Source organism: Sturnira hondurensis, unplaced genomic scaffold (genome assembly GCF_014824575.4).
Source record: "Sturnira hondurensis isolate 20B ecotype Veracruz unplaced genomic scaffold, ASM1482457v3 Scaffold0014854, whole genome shotgun sequence".
Taxonomy (NCBI): Eukaryota; Metazoa; Chordata; class Mammalia; order Chiroptera; family Phyllostomidae; genus Sturnira; species Sturnira hondurensis.
The window spans coordinates 9,183,371-9,205,104 of NW_028087485.1; the positions used below are offsets into that span (position 1 = coordinate 9,183,371).

At 40.1% G+C, this 21,734-nt stretch overlaps 1 protein-coding gene across 4 annotated transcripts in view; it reads left to right on the forward strand.

Moving 5' to 3' along the window:
- CFAP43 (cilia and flagella associated protein 43) overlaps nucleotides 1-21,734 on the forward strand; it is an 85,151-nt gene that overhangs the window by 25,243 nt on the left and 38,174 nt on the right. For 3 of the 4 annotated variants that reach the window (XM_037063988.1, XM_037063993.1, XM_037063992.1), the window contains exons 7-16: nucleotides 401-468; nucleotides 2,185-2,316; nucleotides 4,839-4,955; nucleotides 7,248-7,328; nucleotides 10,523-10,671; nucleotides 12,940-13,043; nucleotides 16,728-16,868; nucleotides 17,658-17,830; nucleotides 18,916-19,065; nucleotides 20,919-21,049. In XM_037063988.1, the coding sequence (XP_036919883.1) occupies nucleotides 401-468; nucleotides 2,185-2,316; nucleotides 4,839-4,955; nucleotides 7,248-7,328; nucleotides 10,523-10,671; nucleotides 12,940-13,043; nucleotides 16,728-16,868; nucleotides 17,658-17,830; nucleotides 18,916-19,065; nucleotides 20,919-21,049 (1,246 nt within the window). The remainder of the gene's footprint in view (nucleotides 1-400; nucleotides 469-2,184; nucleotides 2,317-4,838; nucleotides 4,956-7,247; nucleotides 7,329-10,522; nucleotides 10,672-12,939; nucleotides 13,044-16,727; nucleotides 16,869-17,657; nucleotides 17,831-18,915; nucleotides 19,066-20,918; nucleotides 21,050-21,734) is intronic. The other variant, XM_037063991.1, reaches the window with a different exon arrangement.

A 21,734-nucleotide genomic window follows, 5' to 3' on the forward strand; every position in this document is an offset into this window, starting at 1 on the left:
TTACACTTAATTTATATTTTATGTATTTGCATTTTATATTTACTATATATTATATACCAAATATGTTACATTTAAATATAAATATATAAGAGTGTATATAAAATACATATATAAGTATATTTTCATATATATATTTGCTAACTGTTACTACAATGTTAGTTACACAGATCTGATGATACTGACCTTAAAAAGACTTGTGTGATTTACATCAGTAATCATTGCTAAGCAGCTTTTACTAGTCATGCTTGGGAGGCACCATGGCACATGTTCTAATATAGAGTTGGTTTTTAGAAAAAAAGGATTACGAAGAAATGAACAGTGCTCAGAAATCAAATGAGATGAAGTACTTTGTATTGCACTTTTGTGTCATTGATTTCACATCCTTTTTCTTTTCCAGAAGAGGGACGACATCTTATCAGTCCGATCACCTTGGCGTATCAGAAGGGAGGTGTGCTTGCTTCTGGAATAGTAATGTATTTTTTTTCTTCAAAATTAATTGCTTTCAAGAAAATATACAATTGCCATTTGCTGTCATTTATTGTTATGAGCCATAATTTGTGATGTCAATTTATGTCAGATTATTAATTAAAATTGTTTCCTTCTTGGATGCTATTATAAAACTTTTAATGAGAATTTCAAATATATACAAAAATAGTGATCACAGTATCATGAACTACCATCTATCTATTTTATGGCAAATAAGCAAAAATAAAAATTTAAAAATCCGTGCTTCCTCCAAACACCTCATGTCCATCACGCAGTTTCATTCTTTTTCATGCAGTTAATGTATTGAGTTTTTAGACACAAATGGGACCTTTCATCCAAGCTTTAGCTTAGCCTCTTCTGTGTGCCCATTTAGTTCACCTGTGTCATATTGTTATTATTGATAAAATTTATATTAATAGCCACTATTTACTTGGTGCTTATTTTGTGCCAGGCACCATTCTAAGTGTTTTCCTTGTATTATCTTATTATTTCTTTTTTAAAAATTTCCTTTTTTATTGTATTTTTATTACCATTTATCTGCCCTCCACCTTTACAATGACCCTATTGAGTAGAAACTATTGATGAAGGAACCAAGTCTTTCTGAGTTCCCTCAGCCTCAGCAGGTCTGCTAAGGGGTCAGACCATGTTACTTTTCCATACTGTGGTGATCAGAGCTGACAAGGTTTGGAGCTGACCTCCACTAAGATCTCAGGTCTATTGGTCACTGTCCTGAGACTGCTGTTGGCTTTGTGTCTTCTGTTGCCACAGATCCCATCTCCAGGACCCTGAGGTAGCGAGTCAGTGTTGCCAGGATAAGAGATGTAGCTCCACCAGTGAGAAACAATCTGGATTTGCAGTGGACTACCCCTACCTCCTACATGTAGTCTGCCTTTGTGGCCTTGGTGTTTTCTCAAAACTAAGTTAAAGAAAGGATTGGAGCATCTGCTCCAGTGAGCGGTAGAGAATGATGATAAGAATGATGAAATCACCTTGCATGTCCCTCCCAGTGCCTGAACCTAGCCTTCTCACAAACGCTTATTCTTAGTTATAATGGAGTCTGCTCTAGAAATTATGGGTGAATTTGACCAAAGCCTCTTCACTATTGTAGAAATAACTCAAATTCCTCTTGAGAGGAAACTAAAATAAATCTGTTCATAATCAACCAACTAACCAACTCGCTCATTTTATTGGATACTTACTTGGAAGAATAGAAAGAAAACAAACAGCACACTCCCTCCATTTGAGCCATTTAGGAAGATGAGAAATTCTACATAACAATGATCAAAGGCCATACGTTAAGACTGGTGTCCTTTGAAGTAAGGAGACCGCTATATATACAAACCACACAATTAACTCTCCCTCATTTTCCCCACCTCCTTAGAGTAAAGAAGGTAATAAGAAGAGAGATGCTAGAAAAGTTCCAAGAAAGGAGAGTTCAGTAAAATTTTAGGGAATTGAAAAATGTGTCACAAAAGATAAAAATGAGATAAAAAATTGAATCTTGACCAGGAAATATGGCTAAAAGTTTTCTAAATAAAGATAAGAAGACAGGGCATTCTTGATCATATAAATATTGGTAAAGATTCCAAAAAGTAAGCAGTAGGGGGTAATCAATAATTCTTAGCTTGTCTGATAAGGAAAGTATACTATGCATTGATCAGACTGATTTTCTGCATTTATCTTGTTTTTGGTCTTTAGGATGGCTTTGTGTATTCTTTTATTATTAAAGATTCAACTTACAGAATAGAGGATTTTCTTCAGGTGGAAGACCCTGTGGAATGTTTGACATTTTCTCCCAGTTACAAAATGTTGTTGATTCAAACAGACAAGGTATGCTAGATGGTGATTTCTTGGTATGCAATTTTCAGATATTGTTATCATCATTGCATCACAGGAATGAAGGGCAGGGTAGGTTGTGTAATGATACTCTCCAAGTCAGGACTCTTTTAAGTTGCAAATGGAAAAAAAAAACATTTAAAAGGCTTTACTAACAAAGGGAGTTTTGTTTGTTTTTGTGCATGTTACTGAAAGGGCAAGTTCATCTGAGTCTAAGAGCTCCCCTAAAGCCACTGGCCTTGCTTTTCTGCCATCTCTTGGCTCTGCTTCCTCTCTGCTGTCTCCCTTTCCATGCAGACTCACCACTATAACGTCAAAAGAGCCTCCTATAACTCTAGTTTCTGTTTCTATCTTTTTCGTTGACCAGGGTGGAAAGATACCAAATAGAAAACAATGCCCTTGAATCTAGACTCATTGTACTAATTTGGGTCACCTCTCCCACCATGTGTCAATTCCTATGTCCAGGTGGATTTTCAGCACTGATTGGCCAGGCCTGCCCTTGGACCCTGGGTAGAGTCAACCCACCCAAAAATAAACTGAGATGGAGGTGATGCATGGTTCTCTAAGGAAAAGATGGGTTCTGTAAGAAAAGAAGGGAAAGGAATAAATACAGGGCAACATCAAATGTCCACCTCAGTTATACTATTAGAAAGACTCCTAATTAATGGAATGACCTTCAGAGCCCAGGATTAGCGGCAGCTTATACTGTTCGGCAATAATTTTAAATGAATTACAGACAGAGTTCAATGATTTTCTGCCTAAAAGGAATTTAAATGTAAATATGGAAAGACTGCAGTTTCTGGTAATTATCAGAAGTTAAAACAACTATTCTAACTATATTTTAATAAATGACAAGTAAATGACAAACTTAAAATATTTAGAACAGGAAATAATGATAATATAAAGGTAGTATAACAGAAGGTAGAAAGACCCAAATAGAACTTCTAAAGAAGAAAAATACACTAAAAAAGTAAAAATTAAATGAATATGTCTAACAGAAATTGGACACAACTAAAGAGAGAATTAATAAACTGGAAAATTAATTCAGATTAGAGGAGGTTTTCCAGGATGTAGCCCAGAGCCACAAGAGGTAGGAAATGCAGAAGAGGGGGTATGATACATGAGTGATACCATGAAAAGATCTACTATATGTTTGATTGAAATCCCAGAGAGAAGGAAAGAATGGGACAGAGGCAATACTTAGAGAGATATTTTTCAGAACCGATTAAAGACATGAATTTACAGATTCAAGAGACGCAGGGAATCCCATGCAGGAGACATAAAAAGATACCCACACTGAGATTTAACATAGTGAAATTGTTGAAAAATAAAGACAGAGAAAAATCTTAAAAGAAGTCAGAAAAACAGATTGTTTTGAAGGAATTTCAGTTAGACAAACAGCTGGCTTCTATGTGCTAATATTCTAAGTAGGAAATAGTGAATGTATCTTCCATGTGCTGCTGGGGTCAGCAAACTGTGAATCGTCTAGTAGAACGTAAGCTCCATGAGGACGGGGGCTTTTTGTCTGTTCTGTCCTCTGATGTAGCCCCAGCATCCAGACCAGTGTCCCGCACAGTGTACCCTCATAATACAGGGTCCGGCAGAAGTAACGCCTGCTTGAGTGTGCTTGGTAAGGTAATAATGTATAGTTTTAATTTGAACATTTTACCTAAAATGTCATATGATGTGCTTGAGGGTGTTATTGTTGTTACAGAATTACATGCTTATGATTTTGTAATAAAAACTTTTATGATAAAAAGGGGCCATTATTTGTACTGGACCCTGAATTTCTTAAAATAATGAATGAAAGGTAAAATCAGTAAATATCTACCAGATTTTAGAGTCTACAAAGAAGTATTTTTTATATAAATAAGAACAAAAATATTCATGTTTAACTGAATTTGCAGGACTTGTGATTAGTAGACAGGAGACTTTTTATTGTGAGTTAAGTGACCACACCATATTACAGTTACTTGGCAGAGATGCATAATTTAAAGGCTATGTTTTGGGTTGGTTTTTTTTTTTTTTGAGAAGTGAATTTTGGAGCTGAGAATGATGAAGTTGTAAAGTGACAGCTTTGGCCCCATCTTCGCAATTTCCACAGAGACTTATTAAAAGTTTTCGTTAGCATCCTCCGTGATCTAATACGTGATTATTCTTAGTTCATCTTAACAACTTTCCTGGCTTTCCACATATTTCAAATTTTCTGCATCAGTAGTTAGAAAACAATTTTTATTACATTTTATAACCTAAAATACGAATGCCTGGAGTTGAAGAAAAGAATACCCCATTTATTGCTTATTACAAAAGATGAATGAATTAATAAATAAACATTAAGCATTTAAATTTTTAAGTTCCTCAAGGTCAGGGCCTTAAGGAGTTGATCTTTAATATCCCATCACCTAGTCCCATTAGTGCCTTGCTCACAGAAGGCATTTAATACATGTTTGTTGAATTGCTCACATAACAATTGCATTAATTTTCCTTCTTTTTTTTTTCTTTTGGTATATTTAAAGGGATCTGTGTATATTTACACTTTTGGTGAGGAGCCAACTTTGGATAAAGTCCTAGAGGCTTGTGATGGGCAATTTCAGGCGATTGACTTGATCACACCTGGAAACGAATACTGCATAGTAAGGAATATTTTGTTGTGTCACAATAGGGTTTAAAGATGAGATTTTGGGAAGTTCACGTGCAACCTGATACAAAGGAGATAGAGGTTCTTCTTGAAGATGAGGTAGAAATGCCAACCACTTTCATCATCAAATGTACTCCCTAATTAGAATGACATTATCATACTGAAACTCCATAATAGTAATCCCCTGTCAGTGGCCAAGGCAGTTGAAATTTTAGGAGACATTTTGTTTATATTCACCATACAGATTTCCCAAGCCAGACCTTTGAACACACTCACTGCTAATGAGTCATCAACACCCGTGAAACTGTTGGCACTCACCACCTTTCAGAGTGTGGTCAACACCCGTGAAACTGTTGGCACTCACCACCTCTCAGAGTGATGTGGTCCCACATGAGGATGAAAATGAAGAAGTTGCCACGCACGAAATATGAATTCAGTCTAGTTAGAAATAAAAGGATCTACTCTTTACATTTAGAAGAGAATCTTTTTTCCAGGTGTTTTACTATTTACCTATTGTTTATCTCAAGAAACATATTTCACTTTTCCTATGATTTATCAGCAAATACATTAGGACTTTGGGAGTTCTAGCAAATAAAAAAATACATAGATTGTGGAATGGTTACACTTGGGTTTTCTTCTAATCTTGAAATTCTGATTATGTGATTTTTCATCCAGATATCCTCTGATAAGCATTATGTGTATTCTTAGGGTTGTTTCAACTCAGTTAAAAATTCCATGCAAGACTTTCACATTTAGGGTTTAGATACTTGATCCACATTTTCATGTTACCCACTCCCTAGTAGTCAAAAAAACAGAACTTAAATTGTACCATATTGTAGTTACTTTAAGCTGCTTTCAGTCTGGATTCTGTGAAAGAGTAAAAATTATTTGTTAAAATGAACCCTACAAACTGCAGGTTTCCAGTCCAGCACATAAGGAGACTTACAACAAGAAAAAAGCTGAATGGATTTAAAATCAGCGATTCTTCTTAGATCCGTCAGAGAATTGAGGTCACAGGGAAGACCACTGTCCCCCAGATTATAGACAGACAGGCAGATCCACAGTTTAGGGAGCAGATGCCCAGAAGCAGAAACCAATGGAGCCAGTACCTGGGAGCGGGAGGACTGCAACTGAAAAATATGCACATCTCAGGTCTTGGTTAGGAAATATCATGAAAATTCAAAGAGAGCAGGAGGAAACAAAAACAGGAGCCCCAGGGGAAGCAACCCAGAAGTCCTTCAACAGGAGAGTGAACAAACAAATTGGGGTGCCTCCGTACAGTGGAATAAGTATCACTAAAAAGAAGTAAGCCATTAAGCTGTGAAAAGACAGAGGAAACTTAAATGCATATCGTTAAGTGCAAGAAGCCACTTTGGTAAGGCTGTGTGATTTCCTCCATATGACATTCTGGAAAAGACAAAACTGTGGAGAGCGTAAAATGATCAGTGGTTTCCAGGGGTCCAGTGGGGAGAGAGGGAGGGAAGGACGAGGTACAGTAGAGGATCTGCAGGTTGGCAAATGTACCACCTCAATACAAGATGTCAGTAATACGGAAATTGTATGTATGGGAGAGGAGGTAGGTCTTTGTGCTTTCTGTTCACATTTGCTTTCATCCGCACGTGACTGTGCAGGCACCTCTGTGGCAGGACTGTCCCCCAGGCAGCATCTCTGGCTTCTCACATGACGGATTTTTTTTAAAGATTTTATTTGTTTATTTATCTTTAGAGGGGAAGGAGAGGGAGAGAAACATCAATGTATGGTTGCCTTTCGTGCATCCCCTGCTGGGAGTTGGCCTGCAAGGAACCAGCCTGCAACCCAGGCATATGCCCTGACTGGGAATCGAACCGCGATCCTCTGGTTCGCAGGCCCGCGCTCAATCCACTGAGCTACACCAGCCAGGGCTCTAAAATTACTCTTAAAAACAAAGTCTACTAATCAGATAAACAACTATGTATAATTTCCTATTTCTAGGTTTATTCTCTAGGAAATAATGTACTCGATTTTCAAATAATTTTTATTTCAATTATGTTACTAAGAAAATAATCTTTGTTTCACATTTGTAAGCTTAAGTAGTTTTTATGTTACTTAAGTCACATTAAAAATAGAAGTTAATATGTATTAAAATCAAAAGTATTGATGCTGAGATTGGGAAATAATTATAAGGCACATAAAAAGAATAAAATTTTATACTAACTAATCAGAGTAATGTACTAGAAAGGGACTTAGAACATCCCTCCAAGCAGAGTCCTGTTTTCCATTCAGAGTTCTGTGCCTCTTGCTTTCACAGACGCTCACGTATTCAGGGGAAGCTTGTGTTTGGTGTTTAGAGGATGGTGCTTTTGTCAGCAGGATTAATCTGAACACCCCAGTAAGTATGCCTTATAAATGAATTTCAAAAAATATTGAATTTTAATCTATTTTACTTTCGCATATTCACCTGTCAATAGTCTGAGGCAATACTTATTACGGTGGCTTTATTGCTTTTTTCCCTTGTATATTTAGAGTAATTCTTGTGCATAAAGTACCTTCCACAGCCCAGAGGATGGGACTTCAGGTACTACACCGTGTGAAGGAAAGGACAGGTTTTTCTGTGCTTGCAGTTATTTCTGAAATTCTAGCGGCTTAGCTCTCATTCATGCTGCACTTTCACTGTGGACTGGCAGCGTCTCTGCTCCACGAAGTCTCTCAGGGAGACAGGCTGCTGGAGGCTCTACCAGCTAACGACTCCACAGCGCCAGGGTTATGGAAAGAGAGTGCTAGAGGGTCTTGAAGTAGCAATTAAGTGCTTTTACTCAGAAATAAAATATCCCCTTGGTAATAGCTAGTTAAATAGCCCCATCTAACCTCAATGGGATTAGCAATGAAAGAAAATTGCCATTGTAAGCAGCTTGAGCCAAAAATTAAAAAGTAGAGTTATTGGGTCAATCAGCTATAATGTGTAGAACTTGTCTGGCCTCAGGTGAGGCTCAGTCCACCTGTGCACTGTGTTGAGTTTCATCTTTAGTTTCATTTAGTGGTACGCAAGTGCCACAGGTGCCATGCTCACATCAGGCCATCAGGAAAGAGTACCTACTACAGTGGGAGGAGGAAGGGGAAAGAAGTTTCTCCTGTTTAGAAGTCTCATTAAATATCTCCTAATGTCTTAATAACACCCCTGAACTATAGACAAGGGGATGAGAAATGCTAATTGGCTCAAATTCAGCCCTGGAATGGGAGTCAGGTCTGTTTCACTCAACCCTGAAAAATAGGAGAGAGATGGATTCTCAATGGATATCAAAAACTACCCTAGTAGTTACTGGAAGGTAAAGTATAGTATAGGGTATATATTTAAAAATATTGTAATCACTATGTATGGTGCCAGGTAGATACTTGAAGTTTTAGGGGAACACACTGTAAGATATATGAGTTTCTAACCACTATGCTTTATACCTAAAACTAATACAAAATAATGTTGACTGTAGACTGTAATTGAAAAATAAAATTTAAAAAATTTTAGAAGGAGGGAGGCTATGTGAATCATGATTGGCAAACCATATTTCTCATAACACCTGCCATAAGGTGATACCATTTTTTCTATGTTCACAGTTCACTGTGCATTTTACATAATAGAATTTTAAAAAACATAAAAGAACCAAGGAACAATGATAATTATCTCTTCTTAAATTATCATCATTTGCTGTATTATATCATTTTAGATGAGATATGGATCTTGGCAGTGGGTAGGAAAATTATGGTGTTTCCCATTGTAAAATTAAAATCTCAATTATAAAACAAGATGAAGCATTATACTGCACATAAGAAGATTATAAAATAAAAAGACACATAATTCAATGGGATAAATAAAACTTGCCCCAAATGGTAAAGATAAAAATTCTTACCTAAAAGACTGAAATATGAGTAGACTCCGTAATCTGTGACAATGGATTTATTTATTTGTTTCTATTAGAATTACTAGAACTAAAAAAGATCTTAAAATTCATCCAATCACATCTCCTTTTACAGAAGAGAGACACACAGATTTGACAACCCAGCCAAGGGGCTGCATAATCAGGACGTACCTTCTTCTTGACTAAGGAGGGGTACAGGCAGCATCAGATGGCCTGCTTTCCACTTCGGACAGCTTCCCTTCACCTTCACCTGACCAGAGGGGAGGGATTTGGACACCTTTCACAGTGAATTCATCAAATCTTCATTGAGCTTCAGACCAGGCACAGTACACACATATAGTTCAACGCTCCCTGGGGAGAGTTGGCAGTTTTTCCCTGGAGGGAGATAGTGCTGCCCAGTGGGGAATGGATAGGTTGGGGCCAGACCTCCCTGCCTATGCCCACGACTGTGTTCCCGTGACCGTTTCAGGCAGTGATCCTCAGAAAACCCCACCCAGCACCAAGCTAGCAGGATTCAGGGCACTACCAGTAGCTTCCCTTGATGTCACCTGCAAGGGTGCGTAAGACCCCTCTAGATATTGCTGCACCTTTTTAGCCTAGGCCACTATTGCCCTAGAATGGAGAATAATTTCAACTGATTATGCTGAGAACTCACACCACCCATGCATGTACACACACACACACACACACACTCACTCACACACACACACATTGAGAGCTCCCATAAAGTCTTTCAGTTGAAAAAGTGAAGAAGAAACTTCACTATTTTGTTTCTGGTTTCACACTTAGATACCACTGTAGACTCAACCAGAATCAACTAGAAAGTTCACTTTTAAAACTAGAATTAAAACCTGCGTATTTGAGAAACTGTGTATTTAAATGGGTCAGGGCACCCGAGTTCTCATCTGAGCTTTGTCACCAGCTATGAGATCCCAGGGCAAATTGCTGCCCTTTTCTTGGCCTCTATTTTCTGTTCTGCAAAAGTGATTATCTCCTAAGATCTTTTCTACTTCTAATATTCTATCATTGTATTCAAAACAACCTACGAAGTTTAATATGTAGAGAAATGGATCTGATCTTTTGAGGGTCACAAAAGCACATTTTTTCTCTTGGACATTCTGTAAATTATCGTGAGGAACGCAGGGCTCTGTGCTGCGTTCTCCGGTGACTGGACACACAACGCACAGTGATAATGGTCACCTTCCAGAGCTGTCTTCAGCCAGCCCAGCACCCCGGGACCTGTCGTTACCCACCAGATGAATGGTGATTTTGAGAACTCTCTAACGTTCTATAAAGATGTCCAAAAGGTGCTCGAAATTTATTTTAATTTCTTATTTTATTTTTCAGAACTATTGGTGTAATTTTATAATCATTTAGGAGTAACAGTAGAGCCATGGCTTAAAGTTCAGTAAATGTCTTTAACTTTTATCATCTTAATGTCAGGATAAAAAATTCCCTTAACTTATTATGTAACCGATAAGCTCCGGCATGTCAAATGTGTGGCTTGTCATACCACACAACACTGGCCACTCTCCTCGAATTCTGCAGGCTTTTCGAATCAACTGTAGAAATCTGGTGTGTAGGAGAGTCAGCTTCACGTGTGTGTCTGTCTGTCTGTCTGTCTGTTTGCTTTTGGCACAGTGAAGTGAAGCATCTGGGGGTTTCTTTTTAACAGACGACAGTTCTGGCTTGTTCTCCCTCCTCCCTGTCTGTGGCAGTGGGGACTGTGGCTGGCTCTGTCCACTTCTTTGACATCCGGGATGCCAAGTCCCCTCAGGAGGTCCACAAGGCCTTTCTCTCGGAATCCTCAGTCCAGCTTCTCGTGTACGTACCACCTGCTTCTGACAGCAGCTCTGTCGGACCTGTCTGTTGGGAATTCCAGTGAAGCCATAATGCCTTTACATTTTAAGTTTTACATGTTTTGTTTTGGAAGTTAATATAGTGACTTGGCTCAGTGTTCAAAAGGTACAAAAGGGCCGTAGTGACAGGTGTTCTACCCTTGTCCCTGAACACTCAGTTCTTCTTCCCAGAAGCAGCCTGTTACCAACTTCTCATGTCGTTTTTCAGAGGTATTTATCCATAAACGAGCAAAAGGATAAGTATTTCCTTTTATTTACACAAATAATTATCAAGCACTCAGAGTGTACCAGGCAATTCTATTGTATTAACTTTGTGAGATAGAGATTTGTATTGTCTCTACTTTACAGATGGGACACAAAGAGCTTAAATAACTTGCTTAANTGTCTGTCTGTCTGTCTGTTTGCTTTTGGCACAGTGAAGTGAAGCATCTGGGGGTTTCTTTTTAACAGACGACAGTTCTGGCTTGTTCTCCCTCCTCCCTGTCTGTGGCAGTGGGGACTGTGGCTGGCTCTGTCCACTTCTTTGACATCCGGGATGCCAAGTCCCCTCAGGAGGTCCACAAGGCCTTTCTCTCGGAATCCTCAGTCCAGCTTCTCGTGTACGTACCACCTGCTTCTGACAGCAGCTCTGTCGGACCTGTCTGTTGGGAATTCCAGTGAAGCCATAATGCCTTTACATTTTAAATTTTACATGTTTTGTTTTGGAAGTTAATATAGTGACTTGGCTCAATGTTCAAAAGGTACAAAAGGGCCGTAGTGACAGGTGTTCTACCCTTGTCCCTGAACATTCAGTTCTTCTCCCCAGAAGCAGCCTGTTACCAACTTCTCATGTCATTTTTCAGAGGTATTTATCCATAAACGAGCAAAAGGATAAGTATTTCCTTTTATTTACACAAATAATTATCAAACACTCAGAGTGTGCCAGGCAATTCTATTGTATTAACTTTGTGAGATAGAGATTTGTATTGTCTCTACTTTACAGATGGGACACAAAGAGCTTAAATAACTTGCTTAATATCACACGGGTGTAAATGGGAAATGCAAGGATTTGAACCTGGGCAGTTGGGCTCCAGAGTCAGTGCCTTTGCTCTGGAGGGAGCTAACCATATACAGTATTCTGCATCTCATTTTTTTCACTTAATAATGTATCTGAGAGGATGTTTTCTATCCATACATGAAAATCTTCCTCATTCTTTTTTACAGCTATGTAGTATTTTTTAAAAGACAGTGTGTTAGTGGGCATTTAGATGATTTTAAATGTTTTGAAGCTAGACTTTTAAGAAGGCAGCATAGAGTCATTGAGTTTGGACTCATGTGTTACTGTCTTTTCTTTTGTTAATGTATCATAATCATAGGTATTAATAAGAACTGACCTTTGAAATGGGAGGGAGGTGGGGAGCACTGGGTGGGGCAGGGCTGGGAATACAAGACAGAAAATTGTACTTGAACAAGAATTAAATTAAAAAAATGGTCAAGAACTCCCCCCAAAAAAACCCCTAACCTTTGTGTCCTGTCACACACTGTGGCTCATTGAATGTGGTCCTCGCCCCACCGATCGGGAAGGCGTTATGCTTGTACCTGTTCCGCAGACGAGGGAGTTCAGGCTCAGAGGGGTTAAGAGCCCTGCTTGTGGGGCAATGACCCAGCCAGCGCCTGGAGGAGCTGGCTCCCCACCAGTGCTGTTGTGGCCGCCTCTGCTGTCCCCGGCTCAGTGGGGAAGGTCCTGTAACCTCCCTCCAGTCACACCCAGCTCCTCTGTGCCATAGCTTTGGGTGGTACGTAGCTTCTTTCTCAGATCCTTTTCACTTATCCTGATTTGCATTTCCCTACTTTTTCTAATTTGATGAAGGTGTAGAAGCATTTCACCACATTTTTCTTCCTCCAGCCAGGTACTGATCCTGAAGGGGACTGAAATGTACTCAGTGCTAATTTGAGAATTGCTTATTTCCACTGGAAATATTTAGAAAGCTCTACTGTCATCTTTCATTCACTTACAATGAAATAGTTGCCCATCTTTAGTAAATCTTGACTGCTTTGCAATTTGGAAATAACATTAGCCTAGAATATAATGAGTACATTTATATGTAATCACTTGGCTTTTATAAGGTCAGATAATATTGAAAATCACAGACCGTAAGAATGACTGGTTTTGAATGGACCTCAGTGCTGTTATTGAATAAATGTTTCCCATTTTAACGGTGGAACAAGTAAAACCAGACTTCTTCTTTTCCAGTTACGACCAGCGAGGGATGTATCTGTTAGCTGGAACCCCCGAAGGATACGTCTTTGTTATCAACGCCAAACCCTCAAGCTCATTTGAGGTTCTTGGATTCGTAGGTACTACACAAAATGCTTACTAATTTCAAATATTGGCCACTTTATTCCAAAGAGTTTAAGGTGATAAAAGTGGGGAGATAATAAATGTGATCACTTTTGTGATCAAAAAGAAACGTTTAAATAACTCTTAACAGTTACTTTGGAGAATTCCCATACCGGGCAGAGCTGGGCAAAGGGGGTAAAATTGAGACAACTGCAATGGCCTGATCAATAAAATATATTTTTATAAAAAAAGAGGATTCCCGTATCATATTTAGAAGTTTTTGGTGCATCTGCTTGGTGCATAGCTGATACTAATACATTTTCTCAAGTCAGTCATGAATGAATCAACGAAGTGGCTAAATAGACCTGATATTATCACAAAGAGAAGTTGGGTGGTTTATCCCTGAGATATTTTTAAAGGTAATATTTGATCTCTGTTTAAATTTATCTAAAGTTTTGTGATGTGAATCTTTCCTCTTTAAACAAAATGATATCTAGCTTTTCGGTACTGTTTACTTAAATGCCCAGGTAAACTATAGATCTGGTGGGTGAGATGGCACTTTTATGGTAAATAAGAAGAGCTAACACATTTCTCTCTGACTATAAGTACTAAATGTGCGTGTCTATTTACCCCAAATATATATATATTTTTTAAATATATTATTGATTTTTAAAAGTTACTGAGTACCTACTAGGTGTAAAATGCTGAGTCTAGGCCCTGTGGGGCACGGAGAGGTCAAGGACACAATTTAGTGGAGGAGGACTAAGCAGAGTGCTGAGCAGGCTCAAAGGAAGAAGGAATTAATCCTGCCAGGTATGAGCAAAGGAGTGGAGGTAAAAGGGGCATTAATAGAGGGGTGCAGAGGATAGGGAAGAGTTTTCTGAGGATTTAAAGCACTGGAGGATGGGCCATGTTAGTATTTCATCTTGAGATAAAAGTTGGAGCAAAAGCCCTTGGAATGGTAAGAAGTCTGGTGCAATAGGTAAACAGAAGGGTTCACTAGATGACGATTATGGTGGTGAAGTCTGGAAGAAGACAAAGGGTCTGGAGTACCATTCCAAGGAGTCCAGACTTGGTTCTGTGGTTAAAGCAATAGCCTCAGGTTTTCAGATGGGACTAGTGATTGCACTTGGTTTTTCTGAGGACAACTCTGGCACAAGTGTGAAGGGTGGGAAGAGAGGCAAGAGAATGGAATAAAAGAGATGAGTGAGGGAACTATTCTCGTAGTCCAGGCATAAGGCGATATTAATCATGACAAAAGCTAACGTTTACTGAGGGATTTCAATGTTCTTAAGCACTGGCCTGTGTTAATTTGTTTAATTCATTTTTTTCAAGATTTTATTTATTCATTTTTGGAGAAGGGGAAGGGAGGGAGAAAGAGAGGGGGAAAAACTGGTGTGAGTGAGAGAGAAGCATCAGTTGGTTGCTTTTCCCATGCACCGTAACCAGGGACCAAACCCATAACCCAGCCATGTGCCCTAACCAGGGACTGAACTGGCAACCTCTCGCTTTGCAGGACATCACCCAGCCATCTGAGCCACACCAGCCTGGGCAATTTATTTAATTCCTACTGACAACTTTTATGAGGTGGGGACCGTTGTTACACTCATTCACAGGTGAGGCAGTGGAGGCAGAGTGAGGTTAAGTCCTGCTCAGAGTCATGCAGCTACAGGCCATGGTGGGGCTCGGGCTCAGCAAGCCTGGCTCAGGCTCTCCTGCTCTCACTCAGCATGCACAGGCTCTTGCAGCAGTCACCGAGAAAAGGGAGGGAACAGTCGTGAGTGACAGAATTGGTAGGATTCGGTATTGGGAGGCAGGAATGACTCTAACATTTCTAGCCTGGATGGTGGAAGTTTTTGAGCTCATCAACTGAAGTGAAAACTCAAGAAAAAAGGAAGTTATGAAGGTGGAGGAATAGGGTGAGCTGAGGAGCTTGGTACATTTGAAGCCAGTAAGTTCTTCATTTGGGGATCTTCAGTGTAAGTTTGGAGATAGAGATCTGTAGTTCACAGCTTAAGGATAGAATTCTGATCTTGAAATCATGGGAGCTATTGAGAAGGCTTTAGAAAACAGAGTGGATGCAAACCCAACTGTTTACTAAGACCAAACAGGTAACCTTAACATGTAAATTACATGACATAGAATGTGATAGGACCTATGGCTAACCTCAGAGTGGATGCAAGTTCTGCCTAAATATTCCATTTTTTAACCTATCCGGTCAGTCGGAGTATGGGATGGGAAAAACTATTTCCACTGAAGTGTGGACAGAGAAAGACAAGGCAGTGAAGAAAACTGAGGACAGGCCAGAGTAAGAAGAAAACTGGGAGTTGCCTGCCCTAGAAAGAGCTTGGAGGAGAAGGCTGGATGAGAGGTGTACTGTGGCAGAAGCATGAGTGGGGCGAGTCCCGCGAGGAGGCCCTTGTGTATTTGCCGATCAGGAGATACCCCTGGGAGAGTTACTTTTGGGGGGTGGAGAGGCAAAGTGTCAGGGAGGGATGAGAGGTTGGAAAATGAAGTCGGTAAATGGCAATTCTTATTTTAAAAAGTTTAGCCCTGGCTGGTTTGGCTCAGTGGATGGAGTACCGGCCTGCAAACTGAAAGGTCACCAGTTTGATTCCCAGTCAGGGGTCATGTCTGGGTTTCTGGCTAGGTCCCCCATGGGGGGTGTTTGAGAAGCAACCAATCAATGTATCTCTCACACATCAATGTTTCTCTCCCTGTCTTTCTCCCTCCCTTCCTTTCTCTCTAAAGATAAGTAAATGAAAAAAAATCTTTAAAAAATTTTAAAAAGAACTTTGCAATAGAGAAAAGAGAATTGGATGGTAACTGTGATGAGGAAACAGGATTGAAGGAAGACCCTGCTTTGAAAATAGGGGGTTCTTGAGGGCTGAATAGAAGAAACCCTAAAAGACACAAGAAAACAAAAAGAAATAACTGATAGCACATGGTCTAACAGGACATTGGAGGCATGAGCTCAAAATCACAGATGGAAAGGTTTTACATTTTGTTCTACAAAAATGTCAGGAAGATGGGAACAATGTAAAATTTTGTAAGGTTGAGGTCAAGTTCATATCAAATGTTCTCAGTCTGATTCGCTAAGAGGAAAGGTCATCCACTGAACATCTGAGGGGAGGGGCTGATGTTGGGGCCCTGAGAAAGTGGGCACATGCAAAACAGCCCCTGTGGACACTAAGAGCAGTGGATCTGGAGAGAACCCATGGTGAGTCCCAGGCACAATCTCGCAGGGGTCGGATTACTTAGCTTCTTGGAAGGCAAACTCGGGTCCTGCATATTTGCACCACACCCTCAATGCCTCGACCACAGGTGCAAAAAACACTAAAGGCTGAGTTTGCCTGATATTAGGAATGGGCAAACCAGCTTGAGTGGGTATTCAAGGGGCCAGAGCAGGCAGGCGATGCTAAGAGGAATGGGCATGGAGGCCTCCCCACGTGGGAAAGAGACCGAGTCCCTCCAAGCTGTGTTGAAAAGACCAACAGACATCTTACCAGGAGACTCCTTTATCTGTGCACCAAAAATGGCCCTGTTGAAAGGTCCCTTTAACTATCTAGTCAATAAATTTGGATCTAAAGATTCAGTGAAGGCAATTCTATAATGTGATATCTTGCTTGGGGAGATAACAAGATTCTTTAAACTTATCGATGACCACTAATGGTATGGTGTTGATTTCCGTTTTCTTTCAGAGGTGCAAAAAGGCATTTTACAAATATCAACAGTGTCTCTTTTGGAAACAGACATAGTGGAAGTGATGGTACTTTCCTCACTTCCAGAAACAGGAAGAAGCCGTATGGAAATATTTACTCTGCCTGTAATACTACCTCAAGGTAAAAAAAAAGACAAGCAAACAATTCTGTCCTGGGCTCAGACAAGTATTTGCTATAACTTTTTTCCCCCCTGGTGATAGCATGTTTCTTTCTCTTAACATGTGAAGAGGTAAAATGGCCATCTTAGTATGTGTTACAAACTGAAACTTAATGAGGCTGCTAAATAATGTGAAACTAGTGAACTTTCTTATAGGCCTTGTCATTCATGTGACTCTGTCCACTTACCAGAGGAAAGAAACAGGATCGACTAGCGCTTTTGTCAAATTGATTTGTCATTTTGTAATGCCTGTTTTTTATACTTTTAGATATACATAGTCAAACTCATAGGTTATTATGTAGTTACCTTCACTCATAAAATTCTGAAGAAAGCTTTCTGGCTAGAGGTCTGATAAAATACACACTCTGTTTTAGGTAACTAATAATCTGGGTAGCTATTTTGCAAATACATCATTGTAGAGTATAAGATAGCCAAAGCCTCAAAGTACTTTTATATTTTATTAACCATGTTTTAATTAAAGGCCATCATGAGTTTATTTTAATATGTCCCTAGTTAATTGATGTAATTAACCAAAGCCTTATAAAAGACTTTATTCGGTATCAATTATTTAATATTCAAGTAATTCCAATGGAGCCCAGTTGTTTTTAAGTCGTTTTTATCACCCACTAGCCTCTGCATTATTAATAGAGCATTTAACATTTTTATTTCACTTTTCATAGTTGTTCATAACAATTAAAAAATAAAATCAATGTATGGTGGAAGTGATCTCTCTTCTCCCTGAAATCTTGCAGTTTCTGCAACCTTTGCTGATGAGAGAGGGAGGCTGAGGAACGAATTCATCCACAAGTTCCTGTATGAGGTGGAGCACAGCCTGTCCTCGGCAGTGCTGAACTTCCAGAGCAACCGCGTGTACGGCTTCTGTAACGAGATGCCCTACCTCTGTGCCTATCTCCTTCCTGCGAAAGTAGGCCAAAACTCAAGCTTGCTGTCATTTAGCTTAGCAGTCAAGATGGACACATCGTATTAATCAGACATGACCCATTCTTTAACATCACAGCCCAGTTAACAAGTGGTTTTACTGTTGTAACATGATTTCCTTGGATTAGATATGTGTTCATCCATCGTACTGTGTTTGAGGAACCTCACACTGGTGCTACATCTGTCACGATTGACAGATAAACATGCAGATGACCCAATATTAGTTTAGTGCCCTGGAAAAACAAGCGAACACTAGAAAATCTATCCCACAGGTGTGAGGAGCTACAGGGCTGATGATTTTCAGTGGAAATTTGCCCTTAAACCCTAAGCAAAATTGCACAAAGTAGTTCAACTGTGTTTCTGGCATCCTTTCATTACACTCTTTTCAAACTTCTCCCATGTTGTGTCACCTCCAGACACACACTCTGACCCAGATCGTCTGCCACCCTCCCTCCCTAAACCCTTCAGTCAAAGCCCTTCTCTCCCCGAGTAACCAATGTCAGCAAAGTATGAGACCAAGAAATTCAGAGAAGGAAGAAATGGCGAGTGATAGATAGGGAGGATTCCCAAAAGCTTCGTGGAGGAAGTAACATTTGAACTGAACTTTGAAGAATGGGTTAGATTAAGACTTGGAGAAATTTTGTAGACGATCTTGGTGGGGGTGGGGTTGCTGAGGTAGGGAGGAAGCAGGACTGGGGGGGATGAGGAGGGGAAGGGCATGCCAGACATAGCATGTGCCGGGACTTGGAGGTGGAAGTGCATGAAACACATAGGGGCGTGTTGAGTAATTTACTTGGACTTGAGCGTGCGGATGTATGAAAAGGATTAGTGAGGAAGATTGTCAGTATAGTCTAGGGTCTTTAATGATAACAAGTATATAAAGACTTTCTCACTTAGCCAATCAGACTTTTATTTTCAAACAAAGATGAAACGATGTGACACAAATGTAGGTGTGCACTTTATCATGTATTGGTTTATTTCCAGTGACAGTTTGCAAACTTGAGTCTGACTGTATATGCACGACAGTCCCCTGATCTTCTCTGTGATGCAGTCGTTTTCTTTGGTTGGCAGGAACATAACGGCGTTTGCGTTCTTCAGCCCTACCACAAAGTGCAGAGCAAACAGTATGGACCTGGAGTGCTCTCCCTATCTGCGCATGGATTGTGGCTCATAACGAAAGCTAAATGTGGGACTGTGTGTATACGAGACGTTCACACTTTGGTAAACTGTTTTTTTAAAAATCATGGGATGTATATCTTAATTTCATTTAAGGAGCAAAAGCAGCTAGGAAAGAAATTGGAATTCTTTGTTAGGTAAATTGAGTCGTAACTTATTTGCCACTGATGGTGTCATTGACTTTAACATTAGGCGTATTTATGTGCCTCAGAGATTTGAGTCTCTGAGGGAGGAAACACCAACCAGGGAAGAGATCTGCACCGAAAAAGCCTGGGCAGAGCTGCCATCAGTGAGCTCCAGCCCAGCTCTTCCACCACTTACGTGTGTGTGCCTTGGAAACGCACTGAGCTTCAGATGCTCCCCTGGAGTATTTGGGAAGCCCTGCTTGCTCTCATCCTGTGGGATTCTGGCAAGAGCCGATGAGAGGGTAGATGCCAAACTGCTTTGGAAATAGTGAACTGCTGTGCAGACCTAGGGATTATTGCTGCCATCCACCTGGCCTGGAGGGCTTCTGGGCTGGTTGCTGCTGTCCCCAGCTGGCTCTTTATGTGATGCTGGACCCAAGCTGTACTGGTCATCAATATAGTTTAATGCAGTCAGTGACTCTTACCCAGCATTCAGATACCCCATATCTGAATCGTTGCAGTGACCCACATGACACATGCCTGCAGGTCTGCGTCAGCTGGGCCCTGTTTCTGCCCATCCAGCTCTCCTTGCTCACATCTGCAAGAAAGCATATTTGGAACACAGTTGGGCAAAAGTGATATTATTATTATACAGAAAAAAACTTAAATCCCTTGAGATTTTTTGTGAGTGAACAATTTGTAGACTGCCTCTTATTTAAATTATTTGTAATGTATGCTACAACTGATAGTGGTGAGGTATGGCAAGAGGTCAAAGTTTGGGGGGCAGAGTTAGTCTATGCAAAACACCTAATGTAGGAGTTGTCTGTGGCAGCACTGTTTGTAAAGCAACCTGCTGCCCGTCAACAGAGGACTGGGTAAATAAATAATGGCACATAAAATACATACAAGTAAAATACCGAATATTGTGCAGCTGCAATGCAGAATGAGGAGACCTTTATGCAGCAATATGGAAGGAACCCCAAGACACTATTAGGGAGGAAAGGCAAGGTGCATAATATCAGTATTATTACCACACTACAATTTATGTTGAAATTTGTGTAAACATTTATTTATATGCATAAAAATGTCTGACAGGACATTGAAGGATATTGAGAGGTGGTTGGGGAATGGTGATAGGAAGATTTCACTGCATTCAATTCTATAATTTCTTTTAATTTTGAACCATTTAAATGTAGTACCTATTCAAAGTTTTTTAAAAATTTAAGGTATCAAGGTGGAGAACCTGTGTGACACAGAAATCCCAGTGTTTAGTTAAGGGGCAGAAACTATCACCCTGTGTACCAAATTAGTGGTCTTATCTGGGTTCCAATTAAATGGCTTTAATTAACATTCTTCATGTGGGGCACATTCTCATCGCCCTCAGCCTCTTCACCCATAGGTGGAACCTGCCTGCCTCTTGAGGTCATCTGAATTTGCCCCCTCTGCTTATTCAAGGCCCCTCACTTAACTTCAGAGCCTTCAGCAAGTTCATTCACTTCTCTGTGCCTGGTATTCCTGTTACAGATTGATGATGATAATCCCGCTCCTTCCACACTACCGCAGACGGGGGAATGAATCAGTACTGGTGCAATGGTTTCAGCTAGGGATTTTCGGTGCTCCGTATTACCCAAAGGCTACTTCCATACCAACTAAAATGCTATTGAAAAATAGAAAAACATTTGTCAACAAGTAGAGTGTATGTATCCCCCTTCGAAAAACCATGTGATAGAATCGTGTTTGTAATTTTTGCACTTTGTTCCTAAAACTATGGAGGAAACGTTTGTTCGGTGTCGGAGTCATTCTCATCAGGGGCACGGAATCCAGTCGGTGAGCATTTCAGTGGATGGACAAAACATCCTGGTGAACGGGAAAGGTGATGGCACCCTTGTCTGCCTAAAATGGAGGTGTGTATAGTAAAAAGTAAGCAGTTTCACATGGTGTGGTGTTTTAAAATACAGATTTTGTTATTATTAGGCACGGTGAGGCCAACATAACAGGAGACAACTGTCATTGAGAAGACTGTTATACTCACAGATCCCAAGAGAAGGGGGCCTGCCCTGCTACTGGGGGCCACATGGGGAAGAACCAGGGTGGGCAAAGGAGCAGAGTGGGCAGGAAAACCATGGGCAAGAGCCTTCATTGTGGTTTCCATGCAAAGGAGCAGGTAGATTTAGAATTGGCTCGTTTAAGCTCAGTGGAGGAAATGGTTGGGTGTAGGTTCTGGATTAGTTGGTGGGCATTTGAAAGATGGTCTCCAAAGTGAGTCATTTACTGTTTCTAGGAATTGGCCGTGGGAGAGGAGTCCCTCCAGAGTGAGCATGACCCCAGATGACAAAGCATCAAAAATACAAAACCAAAAAGGACATATTTAACACATATGAGATGATCAGTCCTCCTGTTCATAACACCTGTAGGAGAAGTACAAGAAATGAGGACAATTCTGAGTAGGAGATATCTTTAAAAACTCCTGTTTGTCCCTAAAAATCCTTACACAGAAATGTATGTATGTATGTATGCATACAGACTGACTTGCCTAATTGAACTTTGCTTAAATGATATTAATTTATTTAGACTTTGCTTATACTAAAA